The sequence below is a fragment of the Podarcis erhardii genome (assembly GCF_964252035.2).
Source record: "Podarcis erhardii genome assembly, chromosome: 10".
In the NCBI taxonomy this organism is placed as follows: Eukaryota; Metazoa; Chordata; class Lepidosauria; order Squamata; family Lacertidae; genus Podarcis; species Podarcis erhardii.
Window position 1 is genome coordinate 23,868,200 of NC_138500.1, and position 24,330 is coordinate 23,892,529.

General features: G+C 43.3%; 1 protein-coding gene and 1 long non-coding RNA gene across 5 annotated transcripts in view; one reads left to right on the forward strand and one right to left on the reverse strand.

Annotated features, from left to right (window-relative positions):
• The window catches only part of HIPK2 (homeodomain interacting protein kinase 2), a 174,761-nt gene extending 152,026 nt beyond the window's left edge, over positions 1-22,735 (reverse strand). Inside the window, exon 1 of one of the 4 annotated variants that reach the window (XM_081878794.1) lies at positions 22,147-22,735. In XM_081878794.1, the coding sequence (XP_081734920.1) occupies positions 22,147-22,165 (19 nt within the window). In that variant the 5' untranslated portion in view covers positions 22,166-22,735. Of the gene's footprint in view, positions 1-21,624; positions 21,751-22,146 lie in introns of those variants that run through there. The other 3 variants (XM_081878795.1, XM_081878796.1, XM_081878793.1) reach the window with 3 other exon arrangements.
• Positions 6,636-22,191, forward strand: LOC309351398. Its single transcript, XR_014160825.1, has 3 exons — positions 6,636-6,688; positions 18,488-18,643; positions 22,077-22,191. It is a non-coding gene; the product is annotated as an uncharacterized lncRNA (long non-coding RNA).
• Positions 22,736-24,330: the final 1,595 nt, after the last annotated feature.

A 24,330-nucleotide genomic window follows, 5' to 3' on the forward strand; every position in this document is an offset into this window, starting at 1 on the left:
TTGCCAATATTTCTACTATGCTTCTTGAGCAAACACAGTGTCACAAATCACCACAGAAAGAGCTCAACTTGGTTAAATGTAGTATAAACCAATATATTCAGGATTACAAAGCTCTGGGAATAAAAGTGGGAACGTTGAAAGAGAAGGCCAAGGAAAGCTGTGGAGGGCAGGGGTGTGGCAATTCAATATACTTCCATTCAAACTATTAGGATTGCAAAATCTTGAGTGCTTTGTGCCACTGGCTGGAGCCAAGTGAATTTAATAAACGCAAGAGCATTGGGAATGAGCCATGCTAGGGAATAAAGACAGTTTGAAGGTGAATGTAAGTAAAGCTTGATGTGAAACACAGTTATACATGTCTTGGGCAAAGTTTAAGAGTGATCTGACCCAATCCCCATCTCTCATAGTCTTGGTGATTTAACACAAATACTGCACAGAAGCTAGGAGAATTAGCAGCTTCTCTAATTACATAGTAGGTAGCATACCTGTCTAAATTCTATGATGAGCCTACAGGTAACAGATTCACTGCATGTAAACCTTTGACTTTTCATCTGCTGTGACCCATCTCTTATCTGCATTCTTATCTTTCCCATGTTTTTATGAGTGCTACTACAGGTATATTTAGATTTTGTTGGTTGTGAAAAAGTTGCCAGTCACCTTGGACATCTTTTTTAAATGGAAAGGAAGGTAATGGATATTTTAAATAAATAATGCAATGGAATTAAAAACAAAATGCACCACCACCCACCTACCCTCACACACATGTATTTTCAAGTCTTTCAAGTCTTGAGGACTGAGAGAGAAAATGTGAATAATAGGAAAAACCTAACTTCATTTTTGACATAATTTGCTTACACTGAACAACACAGCAAAGGGCAGCTCACCCACAAAATTATAATACTTTGATAAATTTGTTGCCATAACAGGACAAATTCTGTTGAGAGACCAGCTGCCTTGACTTTCCTTCTCCCTCATCCATCACCTAGAAGAATTGCTCCATCCTAGCTGGTTGTTAAAAGGACTGTAACTTTAAGAAATTGTGTTGGAGTTTGTTTGCTCTCCCCCTTTCTTTTTTTTTCTTTTCTTGTTGTGTCTTTTAGACTGTGAATCAAAGGAGAAGAACGACAGAAGATGAAATGGAAAAAGACAAGCAACAGCACAGTAGAGATATATCTGCAAGATGATTACCATTTTAAGCAGCAATGGATTCCCCCCCCCCCCAAACGAATCCTGGGAACTGTAGTTTGTTAAGGGTGCTGAGAGTTGTTAGGAGACCCCACACTCCGTACTCTTCCCAGAGTTCCCTGGGAACAGAATGTTAAAACTCCTTTTGTGACCAGCTCTTATGGAAGATTCGTAACCAGCTGAGAGAGCTGAGATTCCCACCCCCCTTGCACACAATCCCTGGCTTTGTGAGTAACTCTCTCAGTGTTTCTATTTTCCATTCTTTTCTGTTTCATTGTAGTGTGTATGTATATATGTTGGTGTTCTTTACCACTTCATCACGTTGAGTTGGCAAAATGGCATAGGGGAAATAAGAAACTGGATGCTAAGGAAACTAAACAGATGTAGACTTTAATATATTGTGCTCCACGCATACACAGAGAGAGAGAGGAGAGAGAGAGAGAGAGAGAGAGAACTCTACTCTAAAGGCCCTGTCAGTCTACTATAAATGCCGAGAGTAGCCTGTAATTAACTCAGAACGTTATTGAAAACTGGCTTGGATGGCACATTCACAAACGCAACCTGCCCTATAGCAGCAGCTTGGTAATATTAAAAGGGAAGGCCACTGTTCCCTGCATGCTGACACCTGGAATTCTCACCCTGGCAGCACCTCCTTCCTTACCCTGTAGTCTGCTGGCAGGTGTCCCTTACTGAGCCTGGTCCACTGAGAATGACACTGTGCCATCACGTGGGCTACTCTCAATGTTGCTGTATTGCTGCGGCTTAAGTGGTTCAGTGACTCTTCATCTCAGGGTCATGGCTTTGAGCCCCACATTGGGCGAAGGAGTCTTGCAGGGCAGGGGGTTGGGAGAAGATGCCCCTCGCAGTCCCTTCAAACTCTGCAAATTCTACGATTCTGAACTTCTCCAGCCACCTGGAGCAAATGCAAAGCTCCTCCCTGCCTCCCAGCGCCAACAGGATTGTAACCCTCTGCTTCCATGTGCAGTATCGATCACGGTAAGCCAGTCTCCTGAAAAACGCAAGGCTAAATGCATTTATCTCCCCACCTTCACCCCTGTCCTTTCCAGCAAAATCTCTGAAAATGCCCCCCACTGGTTCGTCAGACAAATGGCTCTGCAAAATGGAGGGGGCCATTTTCACACCCAACACTAGTACTCAACGCGTCCATGTGCGAGCAGCCCAGTGAGAAGTAATTTGAGATCTTTTGCTCATCACTCAGTCATTTATAACAAATGTTCCCATCAGTGCCATGTACTGCTACAGCCCTGCTAAGAAGTAATTTACTTGGTATGTGCAGAGATGACATAGGTATCCTAGGAATTTGACTATTAGCATTGTCAGGCATTAACGAGATGATATGAAAACAAATGGCAAGCTACTGAGGCTTTTTTTTTTATGATTAACTCCAGGCACTTCATTTGTCTTTTACCTCCTCGCAAAGCCAGAGGAGGAAACGCTTACATTTGTATCCATTCTCCCTCTCCTTCCTTCGTTCCCTCTCGCATCCTACAGCTTTGTTAATCAATTCCTTTATGCAACTGAAGGCCCGTCAACATGAAGAATTAAAGGATATCCACATTTTGTCAGACAAGCGGAAAACGTGGAAATAACTTGATTCATGCTTCGGTTGCACTGTGGAGGGAGGTTGCATCCCACTGCCTCCCAGGAAGAACATCACAGCAGAAGGGAAACCAACCTGCTCCATCCATCGGCCAGAGATGGAGCAATTTCTCCCTCCCTTCCAACTGCCTGTTGTCCCAGGACTGTGTAGCTAAAGGGAAGCACACTCCGCACCCATCCATCAGCCAGTGGCTGCTGGGCTGTATGGGCTTGGGGCATGTTTGTGTGCAGTAATGGCGGGTCCCCAATGGGACTGGCAGGCAGTAGGCCAGCCTTTCTCAACCTGTGGGTCCCCAGATGTTGTTGAACTACAACTCCCATCACCCCTAGCTAGCAAGGCCAGAGCTCAGGGATGATGGGAGTTGTAGTCCAACAACATCTGGGGACCCACAGGTTGAGAACCGCTGCAGTAGGTGGAGCCAGAGTCACTGACTGGCAGAGCAACTCATTCAAGTCTTGTTCCCACAAGGATGTGCGCACACACACACACGTTTGCAAGAAACTGGAAGCTGGTTTCAGGATTGTTAAATCCAAACGCAGGGTATAAATCTTCTGCAGTTAAATAATCTAATTCTAAATAAGTAAATTAAAACAGCCAGTGCAGAAACTAAATTTTGGGAGACACTTGCTGAGGTTTCTTGGGGGGAAACAAACTGATCAAGACAACACACATATATGGACAATATGGAGCTAGATGGACCAATAGCCGGATTTGGTATAAGATGGCTTCATATTGTGATCTCAGAATATTCAGCTTTCAATGTTGTTGAAAACAACAAAAAATCAGCACCAGATCAGCCCCAACAAATCTACAACATCTGCAGTTTTAGGTTTGCAAACAGAAATCAGGATCAGATGTCTGTCACTGGCTATGAATTGGGTTTTGCTCTGGCCAGTTGCCCTCATTCAAAGGTAGGGTTGCCATACGTCCGGGAAATCCCAGACATGACCATCTGGGTGGATTTTTACATTTTAAAGGAAACGTCCCGGTTTCTCAGCCTGGGGCTGCTCTGCACACTAGGGCTGCTGCCAGCCCAAGCCTCTTTCCCTGGCTCAGGTTGGCAGTGGCTCAGGCTGTCCTCTTTTTTGCTCTTCAAGGTATGGCAACCCTATTCAAAGGCTAATTGTCTCTTAGGAAAACAGCAGCAATATTGTAAGACAAGACCATTTATTTTATTATTATTGTGAGTAAAATGTTCTGTTGAGAGATATTGTCTTTACAAATCCATTTATGTATTTTAAGACATTTCTATAAACCATTCACCAAAAAAGGTGACAGGGTGGCTTACCAAAAAAAGGGCAATACATAATAAACAAAAAAAATTTTTTTATCATAAATAGCATAATTAACAACCCCATAAAACGACTTAAGCCATCAGCCACTAAAAACCTGGCAAAAAGGTGAGTTTTTACCTGGTGTCTGGAAGAATACAGAGCTGGGGAGAAACACACTTCAGTGAAAAAACCATTCCACAGACATGACTTTCACAGGCCCTTGCACTGCATACAGTGGTACCTCTGGTTAAGAACTTAATTTGTTCCGGAGGTCCGTTCTTAACCTGAAACTGTTCTTAACCGTGCAATTTCTGTTCTCATCCTGAGGTATAGTTCTTAACCCAAGGTACTACTTCTGGGTTAGCGGAGTCTGTAACCCGAGGTACCACTGTACTTCCATTTATTCATAGTCAACTCCCTCCCTCTTTTGCCAAACTAAACATGACACTAAACATATTTTACATTTAAGGCGCACTTTATAAAAATGGAAAAGGCTGTGGCGGAGGAACCCACCAATATAAATGCTGTGACAAAAGGCTACGGAGAAGCTTAAACTTTCATCTCCGCGACGGTCTCTACTATAATTGTACCCTCCCCTCCATCACTACGCAAATGGGAGGGAAAACTCGCATTATCACCAATGTCTCTAAAAGCAAGGTAGTAAGTAAACCTGTTCAAAACTGCTTCCAAATGTTGGCTGGCTAAAACAGACAATTACTTCTTGCTCCTCCTTTGCTTCTATACATTGAGAAATCCCTAACTGCTTAGGACTTCTAAGGAGTCACTCAACACTAGGCCAGTTCACACCTGCACTTGGAAAAACTAAATGGGCACAATGCAAAGAAAGTTAAGTGTGCCAAAGAAACAATTTATGGCAACCAGCTAGCATTAGGGTAGCATGAAGGTTCTGGGTCGAGTCCTATAGACCCTTGTGCTGTGATATCTGGGCCAGGTGGTACTGCCAGCCTTGGGCTCAATTGTCTCCTTTTCACCAGCATTAGGCTCAGAGTCAGGAACCTGGTTTGGTTCCTTAGCTGGCAACGCTATAGACCCCAACTCAAGTCACTGCTGCACTCTGGTGTCATGACACTCCAGTATTTCAGACAAAGGTCTTTCCCAGCCATACCTGTAGATGGCAAGGGTTGAAACTAGAGCCCGTTTTTCATGCAAAACACATCCTCAACCACTAAGCTGCAGCCCTTACCTGCCTTTCTTCCAACTGTGACTGACACACAGAGCAAGTTCTATGTGCATGTTTTCACCCTCCCTCTTCAGTAAAATCGTTTCTATTCCACAATGTTTGTACTGCCAACAAGAGAAATTAATCTACTGCAGTTTTTCTTTGCTATCCTTCCACCCCAATGCTTAAGTAAGGTTAAAAAGGTAAAGGACCTCTGACAGGTAAGTCCAGTCGCGAATGACTCTGGGGTTGCGGCGCTCATCTTGCTTTACTGGCCGAGGGAGCCAACGTTTGTCCGCAGACAGTTTCTCTGGGTCATGTGGCCAGCATGACTAAGCCGTTTCTGGCAAAACCAGAGCAGCGCATGGAAGCACACTAACCATAAGGTTAGTGACTGTCTTATTTTACTAGCCCAATCAGATTAATATTATCAGGGGCTCAGCTGACCTGATAAAGGCTTTCCTAATTTGTTTTTTAGTATTGACTCCTATCAGAAGGCCCTGTGACTCATTCCCTGAACTATTCCTAAAGGAAACAGCATCGTATCACTGCTGTACCTGCTAAAGGTAAAGGTAAAGGGACCCCTGACCATTAGGTCCAGTCGTGGCCGACTCTGGGGTTGCAGCACTCATCTCGCTTTATTGGCCAAGGGAGCCTGCGTATAGCTTCCGGGTCATGTGGCCAGCATGACTAAGCCGCTTCTGGAAAACCAGAGCAGCGCACAGAAACGCTGTACCTACTAGCAATGAATTTTGCACCTTTTGCAAAGGTAAATCCAGATTTGCCACAGAACATGTACTGTATGTTCTATAAGGAGCTGCAGCCAATCACAGCTCCCCATCTTCCTGTCCTTATGTTCACTGAATCCACACTTTATATTTTCAAGTGTAAATCTGAAATGTTTTCTGTGTAGGTTAAAAAAAAAAAGACCATGTGAAACAACCCCAAAGTCAAACAACTGCCAGGCAAGTTTATACCTCAGACAGCAGTTTGTCCAGTTGTAGTTCTGGCAATAAATTAAGTAAATGTTAGTGCAGCTCCTGGGTTATTTCGTGAATAACAAAGTCCTGAGACTTAATTTGAGGTTCCTGTGAATTACTAACTATCCAGAGAAGTAGTACATAATACCTTTGGAGTTGCAATTGAGTTAAATTACATATAGCAAGAGAAGATATCAACAGTAAATGTATGGTCTTGTTGCTTCTTCTTTTCTAACAGAAAAGTGAAATAGAAAGGGAATCTGTCTGACTGGCCCAGGAATAAATTATGATACAGGGTTATTATCATGCACTGTCATACACAAATACTGTAACCTATTCCCTCCTCCCATTTGACATATCCTTTGTTCCAGTATCATAATCTGTTGCTACGGAAACAACTGTGATGTCAGGCAGCGAGGATTACGGATGCCTTGAACAGATAGGAAAGGTAAATTGGGGAGGTGGGGGACTATACCTACAAACAGCTGTCAGAGCATAGTACTTTCAGAAACCCCAAGTGTTAAAGAGGGAAACAAAGCAAAGGCTTTGCATAACCAAGAGTAGAACTCTGTACAGAAAAGCACTTTTGTGCCATGAACTTTAATTGTGTTTCAAACATTCGCCTCGGTCAGAAGTGCTTTGCAATTTCCCAGAAACCAGTTATTTCCTTAGCCTTATTACTCCCGTGTGCACAAATGCTTTGTGCACCTTTCTGTTCCATGACTAAGTACTGTGTCACATTTGTATGGGAACTCTTTTCACCCACCAGCACTTAGGAGAGACAAAGCACATATGGAAAATTCAGACCCGGTACAGTATCTGTTTCTGCCAATGAGAGGTTTGGGAGCTTCTGCAGCAAAGTAACACTACTGGAGCGGATTCAGAATCATGAAAACTTTGCTTCCTTCCTTCCCTATGTGATTCATGGCTCTGCTGACAGGTGTGTTTTCGGACCTCATGTAACGGGAGAAAAATCCATATAGGACTTATCCACACTTACCTTTCACCTTGCTCTTTCCAGGAAGGGGTCTGCATTTTAACGCTCCATGTCTGAGTGTGGTTGTTGTTATTATTTTGCCCTGAGCTTTGCCTCTGCAAAAATACACTCTTTAAAGCTGAATGAAGCAAATAAAATTTTGGGTTTTCCACTGATGGACGTTTGCTCTGATTGAGATTTAAAGAGCAGGTTTTCGCAGGAAAAGCTCAAAAGCAGAAAATAAAATAAAATACGGGCATTCATACACAGAGCTTTATATTGCGGGCTGTGCCTGGAAAGAGCGAGAAAAAGGGAAGTTTGGCTAAGCCCTCAGTCTCAAACTAGTCTTGCCAGCATGGAAGCTTGTATGGATGCAATGAAATCCACAATAGGAATTCATTTTTTGGTTTTATTTAAAATATTTCTATCCATCATACAAGATGGTCCCAAAGTGGGTTACAATTGCAACCAAAAATTCATAACCAGCAATAAAACACAGCACATAAACAAATCATATATAGCAAAAAAAAGAAGCCGCTCTGGTGCAAAACAATTGAAGCACCACACAAATATTCCTCCTTGTGCTCATCTTAGCCTTTAGTAAAATATATTTTTCTATATTTTTCAGGAGGGTGGGAAGAGGTTGTTATATTCTTTAATGTATGTTTAAGCTGACTGCAATCTTACACACAAATCATCCCCATTTAACTAAATGGGGCTTACTTCTGAGGAGGCATGCATAGAGGTGCACTTACGGTAAGTATATTATAAATAGATACCACTATTCTAAAAAATCTATCCTTTAGCTGCCTTTTCACCTGCTAGGAGAGCTTCCCATACCAGATTTCCAAATACTGTACCACAATTTAATTATCGGTGCTTCTACCTGATTTCATTTTAACCGGTGGTTGAGAGGAGTTGCAAGTTGTTGTGTGAGAAGAGACAGGGTGAAACTGGATGCAAACTTCTTTTAAAATAGAAAGAAATACATGCCTTTGCGTCAGATACTTACTTATGTGACTAAGAGAAAGACAGACTAGACAGGCTGACACTCAAAGTAGGAACCATAAACTTCAGAAAACTGGCTGCGGGAAATTTCCACAGCCAATTACTCTTTTCAGAGTATCTCTCCCATAGGGCTAATAAGAATTGATTCCCAGTTGGCATGTCTTAATATGGAGACATAACGTATGGAGCAATTCATAGGACAAAGGTTTCGTAGTACAGATTAAGTTCAAGGAAACATCTTCCCTATATTCTGAAGCCTGCCCTATGCTTGTTTACTCAAAAGTAATTCCCTGTGAGTTAAATGGGGATTATTCCCAAATACTGTAAATGTGTATTGTACTAAGGCCTTTACTGTTACGCAGAGTGACTGCCTGCCTGTTTACTCAGAATAAGTCACACTGTGTTTGGTGGAGCTCAGGTAAGTATGGACAGCTTTGTTGAGTTTTACAGTGCAGAGTCAGAAAGAGCTTCGTCTCTCCATTCTGTCTCCTTTCCTCATTAACTGTTCTTTAAATGTGTTCAGTTTCTTAACCTTTCCGTGTGTTCTTTCCTCTCACTAAATTACAGCATCAGGCTCCTAATTATAGTTCTAAATCTTTTAAATGATAATCTTCTGTATGTAAATTTCATGAGTAATACCTAGAAGGGATTCACCTGTTGTCTGGGTAGCAACTACATTACATGTTTTGGTGTTAGAGTTGAGTGAACTGAGAGCCAGTGTAGTGTAGTGGTTAAGAGCAATAGACTCGTAATCTGGGGAACCGGGTTCGCGTCTCCGCTCCTCCACATGCAGCTGCTGGGTGACCTTGGGCTAGTCACACTTCTTTGAAGTCTCTCAGCCCCACTCACCTCACAGAGTGTTGTGGGGCAGGAAGGGAAAAGGAGATTGTTAGCCACTTTGAGACTCCTTTGGGTAGTGACAAAGCGGGATATCAAATCCAAACTCTTCTTCTATTATTCTATTTCTAGGAACACGGGAAACTGACTTATACTGAATTAGACCATTGGTCCATCTAGCTCAGTAGTGTCTCTATGGGTGGAGATCTCTCACAGCCCTATCTGCACATTCTGGGGATTGGACTTGGGGCGTTGTGCGTGCAAAGCAGATGCTCTACCCCTGAGCTACAGCCCTTCCTTTGGAGCCGAAAGTGCCTTCCTATTTGTCGTCTATCATGTTTTGCAATGCAGGGACTTCCCGGCAGACAACAGAAACATTTCCTCATGTTTTCTCTATCTGAGGTTTATGAATGTGGCAAGCCAGAAGGTCAATGCAACAGCAGCAGCAGCAGCAGCAGCACCACCCGAGTTTTTGGTACAGTGCTTATTTAAACTCTGACACTGCAAATCTAGTTAAAAATCAGTTAAATCTCTTTGCTATTGCACATTCTAGTATTCAGCTGGCTCTCTGTCCCACACCCCATGACTAGGTAAGGCAGGAATAAAGGCAGAAGCAGGAATAAGTTTGCATCTGTACAATATAATGGCTAGCTGTAAACCTGGTCTCTTACTATGATGCTCCTCTTTGCTGGGTCTGGTCTTCATCTTTTCTAGCCTCTATTAATGTTGACCTTGCTTTACTTTGTTAAGTGGACATCTTCAACTGATAGTGTCCACATTTTGGATGATCCTATCTTGGCTTAATAGCCTGCTGGCCACACACGGAGTCCCTTTGTTTCCCTGTTTGTATGCCTGTGCAAGTGAATAAACTGGGGAGCCTTTCATAAACTATAGTTATCCATTTTGTCCAAACCAGGTAACTATGGCTTCAGATGAAGCCAGGATTTTAAGCCATGGTTTTAAGTTGGCTTCATATCCTGGTTTGTTTCAAAGTCATTAACCATAGTTTCCCAGTTCAGAAAAAATATGGGAAACTATAATAAGTGGAAGACTTATTGGTTTGCTTGCTGGTTTGTGTAAAGGGGTTGTGTGCGTGCCTAAAAGGTTCTTTTTTGTCTTGGTTTATTATGTCCAAAATACATCTGAATGCAGACAGTGATTTAACTAGGACCTCATGTTAGTGTACAGCCAAAGGTAGGAACTTGCATCTACTTTTCCAGCTCTAAGTCTGGCTTCTTACACACTGGCTATCTTTCCTGAAAGTGACCTTCATTTTGACCTTATGTAAATATTTGACTAGGGAGCCCATACTTCCAACCTGGGCCTTGGCAGGTTCAGAGACTGTGCCTCACATAACCCTACAATACTCAGTAGTCAAACCATGTATTGGAAGTGGGGCATTCCTATCTCTCATCTCGCCAATGTCAGGCACTTTGCACAATTTACAGAAATTACAGGTATTAATTCCACAAGCCGCCCACATACAAGCCTACTGACTACTGTTGCTAAAAATATGCTGCAAATCGCAATAAAAGTTGTCAAGGAGAAGCAGTAAGCAAAGGAGAGACACAGAGAGAGAGATGCCAAAACTAAAACGTAATATAATAATCTGTCTCTAATACAAAGATTAAAGCACACAGACATCCCCTGACACACCCACAGAGCCCGGAAGGCTGCTGAATCCAAGCTGTGGTTGGTTGAATAGATTACCAAAGAACAGCTGAAACTCACCCCAAGACAAAAGGCAACCAGAAACTTGTAAGGCAACTCAAGTCCTTCTGAAACCTCTTTATACAATGAATGAGACTTAAGCAGAACACAACTCTTTGCTCTTAAAAGGTAAAGGTACCCCTGCCCGTACGGGCCAGTCTTGACAGACTCTGGGGTTGTGCGCCCATCTCACTTAAGAGGCCAGGGGCCAGCGCTGTCCGGAGACACTTCCGGGTCACGTGGCCAGCGTGACAAAGCTGCATCTGGCGAGCCAGAGCTGCACACGGAAACGCCGTTTAGCTTCCCGCTGGTAAGCGGTCCCTATTTATCTACTTGCACCCGGAGGTGCTTTCGAACTGCTAGGTTGGCAGGCGCTGGGACCGAGCAGCGGGAGCGCACCCCACCGCAGGGATTCGAACCGCCGACCTTTCAATCGGCAAGTCCTAGGTGCTGAGGCTTTAACCCACAGCGCCACCTGTGTCCCTTCTTTGCTCTTAGGTAGCCATAAAGTCATATTCATAGATTTTCTTCACCAAACTTCCGTCTGGATTCAAAAGAGTTTACCTGTCTGGAATACCTCCAGACTCACAGTAATGTTAGTGGAACAAGTTTTATGTGCCAGAATCCCAAAGTAAGTGCAAAAGCTGCAACTTCTGCTGAACACACCTGCATACTGTAGCAATGAAAGTGTTTCTCATCCCAATATGGGTGTGTGAGAAAGAAAACAGGGAAGCATAATGCATTGTGACTGACAAGCAATCTTGACTTAAAATACATTTTGGAAGCTATTAGGTTGATGCAAACATACCACTTACCCAGGGTTAGTACTAATCCTGGTTTGTTGCCCTAACCCTGGTTCAGTGAAACCATCATTTAGATTGCTGAAACAGGCCCTTACCTTCCTTCCCAGTTTTTTTTGTGTGTTTTTTTGGTGTGTGTGTGTGTGTGTCAGTGTCAGAAGACCCCAGAAGAGAACAAATCGTTGTAAGTTATTATGGCCACAGGGGACCTATGTAAATATGGAAAAACAAAGCAAGAAAACCTATATGTGCAAAACTAGAGTGCTTCCTTCCTGTTCTTGAGAACAAAATTCCTCACTTCCATAAAACAAGTCCCTCTTCCCGTTCCTTGTAGCAACATTTTCCTATACTAATGGAAACTTCCTCTGTCTATGAACGCAAGGTACAGAGCTAGTAAGTGAAGCATATTGCAAGAGGCCCTCCCTTCTCAGGTTATGTGCAAAGGGTCACTTTGTCCTACTTGATGTAAATCAAAATGGTTTTACTGAAAACTGGCCTATTGATTTTGAAAGGGCCATTGTGATCATCTAGTATAAGCCTATTGGATTTTGCCCCACACTTGCTGCATCATGCCAATATATTTTCAGCTCTTGATTAAGAATAAGGCAGCTAAAAATCCAAAGCATGCACCATTAGCTTCAGTTTGCCTTTCCGGTTTATTTTTTGCTGCATCTGTTTTATACCCTTCCGTTTATCTTCTTTGGAAAAAAAGAGCATTTATCAGAAATGCCTGATTATCTGAATCCATTGCATATCCACCACGCAGCCCTGTAACAACATCCTGTTCTGTAAAGAGAGCTCCTGTTTACCTAAACATTCAGCTCATGGCTGCTTTATATGGGCTCCAGGCAACCAGAACACCATTTGGTAGGCAGGCAGATTAGAAATTTAACAAACAGACAAATATACAGAGCATATTTCAAATGTGCAAAGGGCTTCACATACATATGCAATGTTGCTCCTATTCTGAGTATAACCACTGAAGAGACCTGATTAACCAGGTCCATTGATTTCAATGGCCCTATCAACCATACACTTCTGCCAACCTAGCAGTTCGAAAGCACATCAAAGTGCAAGTAGATAAATAGGTACCGCTCCGGCGGGAAGGTAAACGTCGTTTCTGTGTGCTGCTTCACCAGAAGCGGCTTAGTCATGCTGGCCACATGAGCCGAAAGCTGTACGCCGGCTCCCTCGGCCAATAAAGCGAGATGAGCACTGCAACCCCAGAGTCGGCCACAACTGGACCTAATGGTCAGGGGTCCCTTTACCTTTACCTATGAACCATACAACATGGTTGGACACAGCTTACAGCTTTTACAGCAGCCCTTTAATGAAAGGCAGGATTATTATTGATTTGATTATTTGATTATTGTTAGCCGCCCTGAGCCCGGCTTCGGCTGGGGAGGGCGGGATATAAATAAAATTTATTATTATTATTATTATTATTATTATCCCCACACATTGTTGAAGCTGATGGGGTTTGTTTGTTTGTTTGTTTGTTTGTTTGTTCGTTCTGTTATCATTTATTCTGTTATCACCAGGTTGGGCATCACTTTCCTTTTGGGTGAAGACAGAGGCAAAGCTGGTGTTGAGTAGTTTCGCTTTTCCTCTGTCACCCAATAGTATTTCTCTGTTTTTCCCACACAGAGGATCTACCACTTGCTTGTTCTTCCTCTTACTTTGGACATAGCTGAAGAAACATTTTTTAAAATTAATTTTAACCTCTCTTGCAAACCTGAACTTTTTCTGAGCTTTAGCCAGCCTGATTTTCCCTCTGCAACTGTTGGCTACTGCAAGGTGTGTACGCAAAGAAATTCAGCACCGGGATCAATAACAAATACCATTACAAAAACAATTGATTTAAGCTTTCATTATTGCAAACGCAGTAGCAACTGCAACATACAATTTGCATAAACTAAGAAAAAAAATCTGAACTATAAAATTATAACTGTATAATCTAATAATACCAAATTATTCGATTATAAAATCAGGCCACACATCAGCTGAACACATTTTGGCAGCAAGTCTTCCTTAGCAGCTGAAAAGTTCAATTATGGAGCAAACTTAGGAATCCTCCTTTGTTTCCAAAAGCTGCAGTATAGATCTTCCTCTCTTAAAATAGCCTCATTTCCCTCATTCATTCATATTTCCACAGTTCAAATGTATAGCCACCTATATCCATAGACAGTTGCCAATTCCTGTCCAAAACTGGAGAAAAATGAAATTGCGTTCAATTGCACCAAAGTGACTGCATCTCACCCAGAAGGCTGCAAGGCTAAGCTTTTATCAAGACTGGCTGGCCACCTAAACAGCAGTTTCTCGCTTTGCACAGGAGACTTTAGCGGTAGAGCACTTCCTTTGCATGATAAAGACGCAAGTTCAACCACAGGAATCTCCAGCAAGGGTTGGGTTGGGCAAACACTGACTCTGAGGAGTTGCTACCAGCTCCTAAAGATGGGACAATACTGAGCTGGAGGGACCAACTGTGTGACTCAGTATATTGTACTAGTTTCCTCTGTTTAGGTGCTGTGCGAGAGCTCTGTCCAAGACCTTGGAGAGCTACAGAGTCAAGTCTGCATTCCTCAACCTGCTTGCTTTTCCAGATGTTCCCATCAGCATCAGCCAGCATAGCCAAAGGACAGAGGTGATGGGAAGCAATTACCTGGGATTTCAAGGCCTTTCTCGCACAGTCAGTTTAGAAAATTTAGAACAAGAGAACCTTAACAAATTAAAGAGGGAAATTAAGGAAAAGCTGGAGGGGTATAAGAAAATTAAGCTTTCATGGTTTGGAAAAATACAGTGGTACCTCGGGTTAAGTACTTAATTCTTTCTAGAGGTCCGTTCTTAACCTGAAACTGTTCTTAACCTGAAGCACCACTTTAGCTAATGGGGCCTCCTGCTGCCGCCATGCCGCCGCAACACAATTTTTGTTCTCATCCTGAAGCAAAGTTTTTAACCCGAGGTACTATTTCTGGGTTAGCGGAGTCTGTAACCTGAAGCATTTGAAACTGAAGTATATGTAACCCAAGATACCACTGTAGCGATAATTAAAATGAAAATTTTGTCTAGAATAATTTTCTTATTTAGAATGTTACCAATTAAGATATCGGAGACATAAGATAAAGGGTTGGCAAGGTATGATTTGTAATGGGAATAAGAAATATAGAATTAATAAAAGAAGATGGTATAAACCCCAGAAAACAGGTGGACTGGGTCTCCCCAACATAAAGTTATATTATATAGCAAATCAGTTAAGATATATCATAGACGGGATAACAGAAGAAGAGTTAGAATAGTTAGAGAGTGATACACAGGAAATGAAGGAGAAGTTAGTGAATATATTTTTTATCAAACCAAACAGGCAATGGTGGTAGAATATTGAAAATCCCTTATTAAGAAACATCATTGAGATATGGGCGAAATATAAAGGAAAACTGATACCAGTAAATTCCTCACTAACTCCGGTGGTGATGATAGAAGACTTCCCGGTAAATTTAAAAAAGAAAATTTAAAAAGAAGCAAAAGAGAAGAAAATACATAAAATAAATGAATGGATGGAGAAAATGAGAAGCAAAGAACAAATTAGAAAAGCTCCAAAAGTAAGTAAAATAACTTGGTTTAACTTTATACAACTGGAACAATGGACAAAGAAGTGGTTAAGGGGAAACAAGAACTGCAAAGAATATACAAAATTTGGGGGGTAGATTATTAAAAGGGGAGATAAAGAAGAAAAGATAGGTATAAAAGGGGAAACCAGTGAAATTTATAAAACAGTAGAAATGAAGGATCAACAAGATCAATTAAAAGAGGTGTGGGAAAAGAAGACAACAGGGCAAATAAACAAAGCTGGGGGAAAATATGGGAGAAACACACTTTGAAAATGTTGTCTATAAGGATACAAGAAAATTACTATAAATTAGTATGGAGATGGTCTTTAACACCAGTAAGATTAAATCAAATAAACAAGGAATATTCAGTGTAATGTTGGAAGGGATGCCAGGAAACTGGGACTTATGTTCACATGTGGTGGGGATGTAAATATGTACATTTTTTATTTTTTTATTTTTTGCAAAGGGTGTTTAAAGAGATAACAGAAATCACTGGCTTAAAGCTGACTGAAAGTCCAGAGGTAGCATTGTTATCAATTTACGATGGGGTGGAAGGTTCTCAGGCTATGAAGGACTTGCTCACAAATTTATTGATAGTTGGGATGTAGAAGGGGCAAGGTGAATATAAAATGGAAGAATGGTATAAAGAGGTGTGGGATATAGCCATTAATGATAAGTTAACATGTGCTAATAAGGTAAGATGGGGACTATTCAGAAAAAAATGATTTTGAGGAGATACGGAAGGTATTTGTATAATTTGTACTGTTAAAATGGAAAGGAGTTAAACCATCAGAAGAGGTATTGAAATTTTGGGAGGTTGGGTAGTTATAATGTAATGATCTCAGGGGCAGGGGACAACTTTTTATTTTTATTTGTTTATTATTATTACTTTGTTTTAAAAAAAGAAGAAAAAAAGAAGATTGGCATAATGGGCCCATAAAATAACCGCGACTCAGCCCCTTTCGTGTGTAAACGGAAGATTGCTGGGAAAAGGTGGCTTCTCCCAGATTACATCCACCTTTTATTGATAGCATTGTCATTAACACGTCCAATTAACAGCATTGGCATCCTGCAGTGACATAGCAGCCTCCTAGGAGTTCTGCTATGTACAGAAGCTGAGAATAGCATTGATCCAACACATCAGTAACCTAGCAGCATCTGATTCTTGGAGGAGCTAGAACTGAAAAACTTTTGTTATTGAAAGTAAGCTGAGAAGCAATGAGTCCCACTGTAATTAGAACATCGTCTGTAATGAGAAAATACAGCTCTTCCTGCTCCATTTCCAAAGAATGTGATGATCTGCAATACAGGGAGAAGGAGGAGATGGTGGAAATAAATCCTTCACTGCGATCGAAGTCCAGTTGACCAGCCTCTTTAATGCAAGGCGGATTAAGATCCTTAATATTTTGCATTGATTTTAGCACTCTGGACAAAGATGCTCCCCCAAGAGGTAGTAATGGCCAACAACTTCCATGGCTTTAAAAGAGGTTTAGACAAATTCATGCTAGATAAAGCTATCAATGGCAACTAGCCATCTATGTTCTGCCTCCTCTGTTTGAGGCCAGTTCCTGGGAATCACAACTTGCACTCAGGTCCTGCTCGCAGGCTTGCCATAGGCATCCAGTTGGACAATGTAAGAACAGGATGAGGAGCTGGGGGCCCTTTGGCCTGAACCTTCAGGGCCATTATGATTCCTAAAGGTATTAGTGTGTGTACAGGTAGAATCTGGGCAATATTTCTACTGCTTCGTTCTCAGTGTAGGGAACGATGGGAACATGAACACGTTATCATATCAACCTGGGAAACTGGCATGTGTCATCCTAGGAGTCCTGCCTTTTCAAGTAAGCATGTTTCTTCACTGGTAGGCTATGGATGTATCTGATCAGGCTTAAGCAAAGAGGGTTGTTTGGCAGAGCCTCAAGCACAGTGGTTAACAGGAGTGAGCTGAAAATGCCCCATTCGAAGCTCAGTTCAACCATGAACACATTGGGCACCCTTAGGTCACAATCTGTCAGTCTCAGTCCTCACATCTCAAACATATGGATTATAATTCCAGCCTACCTTACAATGCTGCTGTAAGAATGGCCAAAGCACATAGTACATGCATTTTTAGCTAATCTGCAAAGTGAGAAGAAATGGTTCATTTACCAGCAGGTGATCACCATTAAAAATATTGGAATGCTTCATAAGTATCCAAAGACTCCTATGTGCTCCTATGCTCAGGGAAACTAAGCACTGCAGTGCTGAGGGTTTTGTACTTCTTATAACCTCAGGTTATATACGCTTCAGGTACAGACTTCGCTAACCCAGATATATTACCTCGGGTTAAGAACTTTGCTTCAGGATAAGAACAGAAATCAGGCTCCGGCGGTGCAGCGGCAGCGGGAGGTCCCATTAGCTAAAGTGGTGCTTCAGGTTAAGAACAGTTTCAGGTTAAGAACGGACCTCTGGAACGAATTAAGTACTTAACCCGAGGTACCACTGTTGGGTACAATCTACCTGTAGGGTTTCTCTTCCAAGCCCTTTTCCTAATGTTAAGACTGTCTATATTGTGGCCCCAAACAGAAGGTTTTGTTTTGTTCTCAATGATCCGTATGATTTGGAGTAGTTCAGATGAAGACTTACTACTGCAAGCTCTAAAGGCAATAACAGTCTAAGCCAGGGATAGGGAACCTCTAGATTTTGTTGACTCCAAGCAGCCTCAGCCCGCAACAGTATTAGTCAAGGACGATGGGAACTGTATTTCAACAACATCCGGAGGTTGCCTGTCCCAGGTTTACACTGTGATTCCCAAGGGCCTCTTCACACACAACATTTTTAAGTATAAACTGAAAGGCATATACCAAGAAAATGTAATGTGTGAATGTGCCAAATGTACTTTTTGGAAACAAATGTATTAAAAGAGGAAAACCATCAAGAACATGGTTAGCTGTAGGTGTATATTTGGTAGCACACCCACATTTGCTGCTACGTTAAGTAAACATGTGGAATATTCACAAATTAAGACTAAAAACCAAAGAGCAAGCCTGGGTCTAGTATTTCCCATTAGTCATGTGATTTCCTGAAAAGAATATTCAGATGAGAGGCATGTTCCTGAGCAGCATTTAAGAATCACACTGAAGGTTAAACTCTTGTTCATGGTGCAGAAAGCAGCCTTAATTTACATGCCTAATTTCTGGAGATTTTCCGCTCCTAAATTTAAATTGCAGCCCACTTTTGCTGAGGACATGGCCCTGGCTGATTCATCCCAGCGGACTTGTTTCTGTGTGCTTTCTGTAGAAGTGAACTGATCCAGCATCAATTGTCAGCCTCTCTTTTTAGCAGTCCTAGCACAAGCACACCATCAGCATTGTGGAGGGAACGCAAGCAGTTCCAGAATAGAGCAGCAAGGAAATGGCAGAGCAGTACTTGGATAAAAGGGCCCACATCCAGTGACAAATATGTACAGGGGCCTTGACTCAGTGGTAAGCACATGATTTGCGTATGCAAAGTGACAGCTTCCATGGGATTAGTTAGCAGGTGATGGGAAGACCTCTGCCCAAGGCCCTGGAGAACCTGCTGTCTACTAGAGTTCTAAGGCTTCCAGTGTCTCATGAATGAAACTCATTGAAATCAATGAAACAAGCTTGGCTAATCTTAATTAACTTGCCTTCCCTTCAATTTCATCATGACTCAAGAGTGACCAAGGGCTGGTTCATATATACATGGACATCCGGGTTTTTCTCTCTGCACTTGTTGGGCCCAATTCACACATACATGTACATCATCAAGTGATGGCTTTGCATGTCAGAATGGACCACGGGAGAGACCACTTCTGTATCTCCTTGCATCATCTAAAACACAAGCACTTTTTCCTGGCATCACCTATGCACATGTCCAGGGTAGGAAACGCAAGTGATCTGTGTGCGTCGAGGAACCAGACCTGAATGAGCGGCAGCAGGAGGTGTCAAGTGACTGTGCTGTTGTTGGAGGAGGAGATAAGGAATATTCTGTCTGTGGTGATGCCCAATTCACACATGCAAGAACCCACTGTCACGGCACATGTGATCTGGGCTCAACTTTCTCTGGATTGGGGTCAAAGTCAGGACCCACCCAAGACATTTTGCAACCTAAGGAGAGGGATAACATGAAGTCCTCCTCAATTCCACCTACAGAAGCCACCTGGACTGGGCACTGACTCTTGCTTTCACATGGGCGATGAGGCAGTGCCCTTCACGATAACTTACGATACTGTAATATAGGGGCCCCAGGGAAGGGGGTCCCTAACACCTCATCATTTTGCCGCCACATGCAGCTCACCAGCATCTGCTATATAAGGCAGCTGCCTCATGCTGTTCAATGGTAGGGCCGGCCATGCCACATCCAGTGCATAATGCTGGAATTCTTGGTGTGAGAAGGGTAGGGAGAGTCAGAAGGTTCTCTCTCTCTCTCTCTCTCTCTCTCTCTCTCTCTCACACACACACACACACACACACACACACACACAAGCCCCTCTCCTAAATTCAGCCAAATCATGTCCTTCTCTATAGCTTTCTCAAAATAATGACTATGAGGCTGACAGAAAGGGGAAGGCGCTGTAATTCAAACCGAGAGCCACCACCAAGGGTATCCAAAAGCCAGTGTGGCATAAAAGTTAAGAGAGTCAGACTAGGACAGGGGAGACCCAGGTTCAAATCCCCTCTCAGACATGAAGCTCACTAAGTGACCTTGGGCCACTTTCTCTCTCTCTCTCTCTCTCTCTCTCTCTCTCTCTCTCTCCTTCTTCTATCGCAGCCTAACCTTACTTTGCAAAATGGGAGGAAATGGGGAGAGGGAGATTAAAGTGTGTCACTCTGAGCTGTTGGGAGAAAGGGAGGAGTGAAAGCGAAATACGCAGTAATTTTAAAAACGCCGATCTAAAATAACCGACTCCCATCCCTGCCCATTCAAAACAGCCTTGCAGTCTTTTCCATTCACGTGCAACTTTCTTTCCTAGAGTAGACCGCTGCCACCCGATGGTCCAGCAGAGGGCGCTTTAGGGAGGTATTTAAAGAGAAACCTTTCTCTTTTTTTTTAACACGCCAGGCTGTTCTAGTTGCTGCAGACTATGCCCCCCCGCGCCGCCCCCCAATACAGTTTTTAATCATATAAATGCCACTCTCGACTGGCGGACTTTTCCAGCAACAGCAGCTCCCCCCCGCCAGCCTCCCCTTTTATGGAGACAAGCGAGCTGAATACTTTATTATTAATTTTTATCTGCTTTCTTTTTCTTTCCCCCCAGTGGTTACCTTTTGACCTGAAAGGTTCGCCATCTGGAATTTGGGTGTGTGTGTGTGTGCAATCATACAGTTTTTTTTGCTTTCCGCAGAAATCTATCCATGTGCGCATAAATATATATATCCCGCGAACGCAACAATAAATACATTAATTCATTAGCAGCAACCCAAAACGCACGGAGACGTCGCACTATTCCAGACTCCCACCCTTTTATTTTTTTTGCCACCTCGGATGCCTTCAAGATCGGCAACTTTGCAACATCGAGGAAACCGGCTGTTAGGGGTGCGGAGGAAACCCGGCTCTCCCAACTTACGCTGGTTTCCCGTAAGTTTTATCGCCCTCTTTCCGCGTACGAATAATAATAAAAATAAAAAGTACTGCTTCACGCACAAAACAGAGAGAGACGGGGGAGACTCGCCGGGGCTTTGCAGCGAAGCCCAGCTCTTGGCTAATGAACAGGATCGAGCGAGGCCATTATTGAATATAGATAATAGTAATAATAATATAAGCAAACTGGATCCCTTTTGCTCCCCCCTTCATGTATGTCACGCTTTTTAATCAATACCAACCCCCAAGGCGAAGGGAAAGGGCTGAATTATAAAAGCTCAAGGTGATTCAGATTAAGCCGGACTGATTTATTTATTACACTTTTGGTGGGGGGGGGGAATAAAAACCCAAACAGGAAAAAGAAACCCACCAACCCTTCCTCTGTTTCGATTCCAATGAAAGCGCCTGGCAAACCAACTTCATGCACTTCTCGGTAACCTCAGTCCCACCCATTCACCCCGGCTTGTTTTAGCTTGAAACTGAAAGAACTACCCAGCCGTCTTTGGGGGAAGAAAATAGGTTGTGGTGGTTGTTGTTGTTTTAAAAAAAGCCTCTCTCGACACACGGGCAAATCCACCGATACGTAATTTCGATAATATACCTATCTGGATCCTTTTCCCGTTTCGTTCTGCTTTTGCAAAAACTATGCAAGCACGGTGCGTCCCTGGCAAAGCCTTGCACAACAGCAGAAAAGCACACACAGAAACCCATACACACCGCGGCACCTTTAGGGTATTATTATATATATATATGTATAAAAAGACTTCAAGATGAAGAGTTCGGAAATCAAAGTACCTTTCTGTTTGAGGGTGGGCACGCATTATATTATATTATACTATATACATATATAAATTCTACACACCACCGGCGACTCCACGGCAAAGCCTTGTCAGTTGCATTGTTCCAAGCCGGCACTGAAATAAGACTTTTTTTGCAAAGCACGACCGGCTGGGGAAAGGGGGCATTTTGCATTTGCAGTCCCCTCGGCCATCGGAGGAAGAGAAATACCGAAGAGACCATCGCAAAAGGGGGCGGGGAGAAGGGACAGCAAGCAGCGCTTTAAAAACCCCAGGCAATTCGGTCCTAATAGTGATATGCGTACATACAGATAGAGATATATATACAGTATATACTTCACGCGCACCACACAAAGGGGAGCTATGTGACATCTCTTCTTTCCAGGCAATTGCACTCCTATATAATAATTATTGGTGCCAAATCGGTGGTCATCATTTTTTTTCTCTCTCCCCCCCTTCTTTTAGCTTGATTTCCCCTTTTTCTTTTTTCTTTCAACAACCCCCACCCCCCACCTAGGAGCCTGGGTCTGAGAGAGAGATGTCTAAGCTGGAAGAGGAATAAAAAGACCCCAGAAGTCTGCCCTTACCTTCGTACATCGGGGCCATCGGTGCAAGGATGTCTGTTATTCATGGCAACGAAAGATAAATGAAGCAGGATTTCAGCCCCCACCCCCCTTTAAACTCAATAGAAATCTGCCATCTTGAGCCTGTGTCTCTCCGAGCAGCCGAAGCGGCCAGCAGCCTCCTGCATATCTGCCGCTTCCAATCCGTCGAGGGGGGCGGAAGACCCACCGAGCCCCCCCATAAAAAACAACCACCAGGAAAACAGAAACGCCGCACCGGCAGCAAGCCGAAAAGAGAAGATGTGGGGTTAGGTGGGGGGTGTGGGGGGGTTGGAAGGGGAAGGGAAGGGAGAAATGGGGTGGGTGGGGGGCTCGATGCACAGTGAACAGGTCAAGGGGGAGGGGGAGGGGGCGGCTGGAGGTTCCCCCCCCTGGACTTGGGGATTTTTTTTTCAGGGGGGTGGGGAGGGGGGACTCGAGGGATCCCCCTAAGCTCTCAGCTCAACATGTCTGTCCGCCTGCCGGTGGTGGGGCGTGTGTGGGGAAGGGGGGGTTTCTGCAAAAGTTGCATTAGAGAGGAGAGGGAGAGGGAGACTGAGAGAGCCGGAGACAGAGAGGGAGGGAGGGAGGGAGGGAAGGGGGAGGAGAGGCGAGCGAGCAACAGCACAGGGAGTTTGCACAATAATCAAGTGCCGATGGCACGGATCGCAGTTTCCCAGAAGGAGGGAGAGAGAGAGAGAGAGAGAGAGAGAGAGAGAGAGAGAGAGAGGCATGGGGGGGAGGGGGGGGAAAACACCCTCTGCTGAGATTATGTGGGATCTTGTTTAACAACACATTTCAATCAGGAGGAGGAGGAGTGGCGAGGGGGGAGCGGGAGGCAGAGAGAGGAAAAGAGAATACAGTGCAAGTTGGAGAAGCGGGCTCTCGCCTCGCCTTAAGTTCAGGATGCCTGGCAGAGATGCAAAGGCAGGTGTGGCGTTTCCAGTCGGAAGGCAAGCTGCCCGGGGCAGAGACCCCCTTGTGCGCATTTTGCAAAGCGCCAGGCACACCGTAGAATTTCAACGTCGTTCTCATGGGCTGCGGTTCTGGCAGCAGCAGCAGCAGGAGCATTTATTTATTCCTTTGAAATATTTATATGGCGCCTGGCCGCCTCTTGGGTTTCCGGGCGGTTTACAAGACGTGGAGACAATACAATGGGTTGCTGTGGTGGTGGTGTTGTTTGCAACACAGGGTGATTGTGTTTGCCCCTGCCTCTTTCGTTTCCAAATAAGTGTCTTTTTGCATTTTACAGCCTTGTTTTACTGACAGAACGAGTTAGGTTGTTGTTCCTTTGCTATTTCAAAAATGTGGTTTGCTGTAAACAATCTCTTTATGGGATGCATTTTTGAGATAAACATACACTGTTGCTTCCGTGGCTCTTTTTTCTCCCCGCTTTGAAAGGAGCCGCATCAAAAGAGTGTTTATGTATTGAGAATGACAGGCAGGGAGCCCCCTCCTGTGTTCGTTTTAAGTGATCCATCCTTTTCGCTCCGTTTCTGCCCTGGCACTGCCAACTCTCTTCTTGTAAGTTGTCTTCAGGACATTCTCCTGGGGCTGTTGGCAAAAGGCCTTCTGTCCCTCTTGCTCTCTGAAGAACTTTGATATTATAGAGGTCTCCCAAGTACAGTGCAACTACTTTTTTCACACAAACTGGCCCCAGATTGACCTCAGGCAAAGCTTTGTTGGGTGATCTTACAAGCATAAAATCACTCTATCAAATCAGACCCTATTTGCATAGCAATATGCCACTGACTGATTATATATATATATATATATATATATTCATTGTGTACCCTTTTACGTGAGGAAATCAAAGAAGCTAGCTATTAACTCCACCTGAAAACATACTGCTCCTGCTGCTGCTGTTGTTATGAAATACAATTAAGTAAGATTTAATCAGTTAATCATATGAATTTTGGTCAATTTATCCATCAATTAAATTTGAGTAAAAACAATATTTCAGAAGCAAGAAGCTTCAATAGTGTTTAGAAGATGCGTGCTTTTCCTATAGTTGTGGGAGAACTGAGTATTCATCTAAGATGGTAACTGCCACCTGAGAGGGTTTTTTTATAAGCATGTGCATTAAAAATAAAATAAAAAATCTACTGCCTGATTAATTGGAGACAACATTTTGAGGGAAAGGTGTTTTAAAATTTATTTTGCCCATTC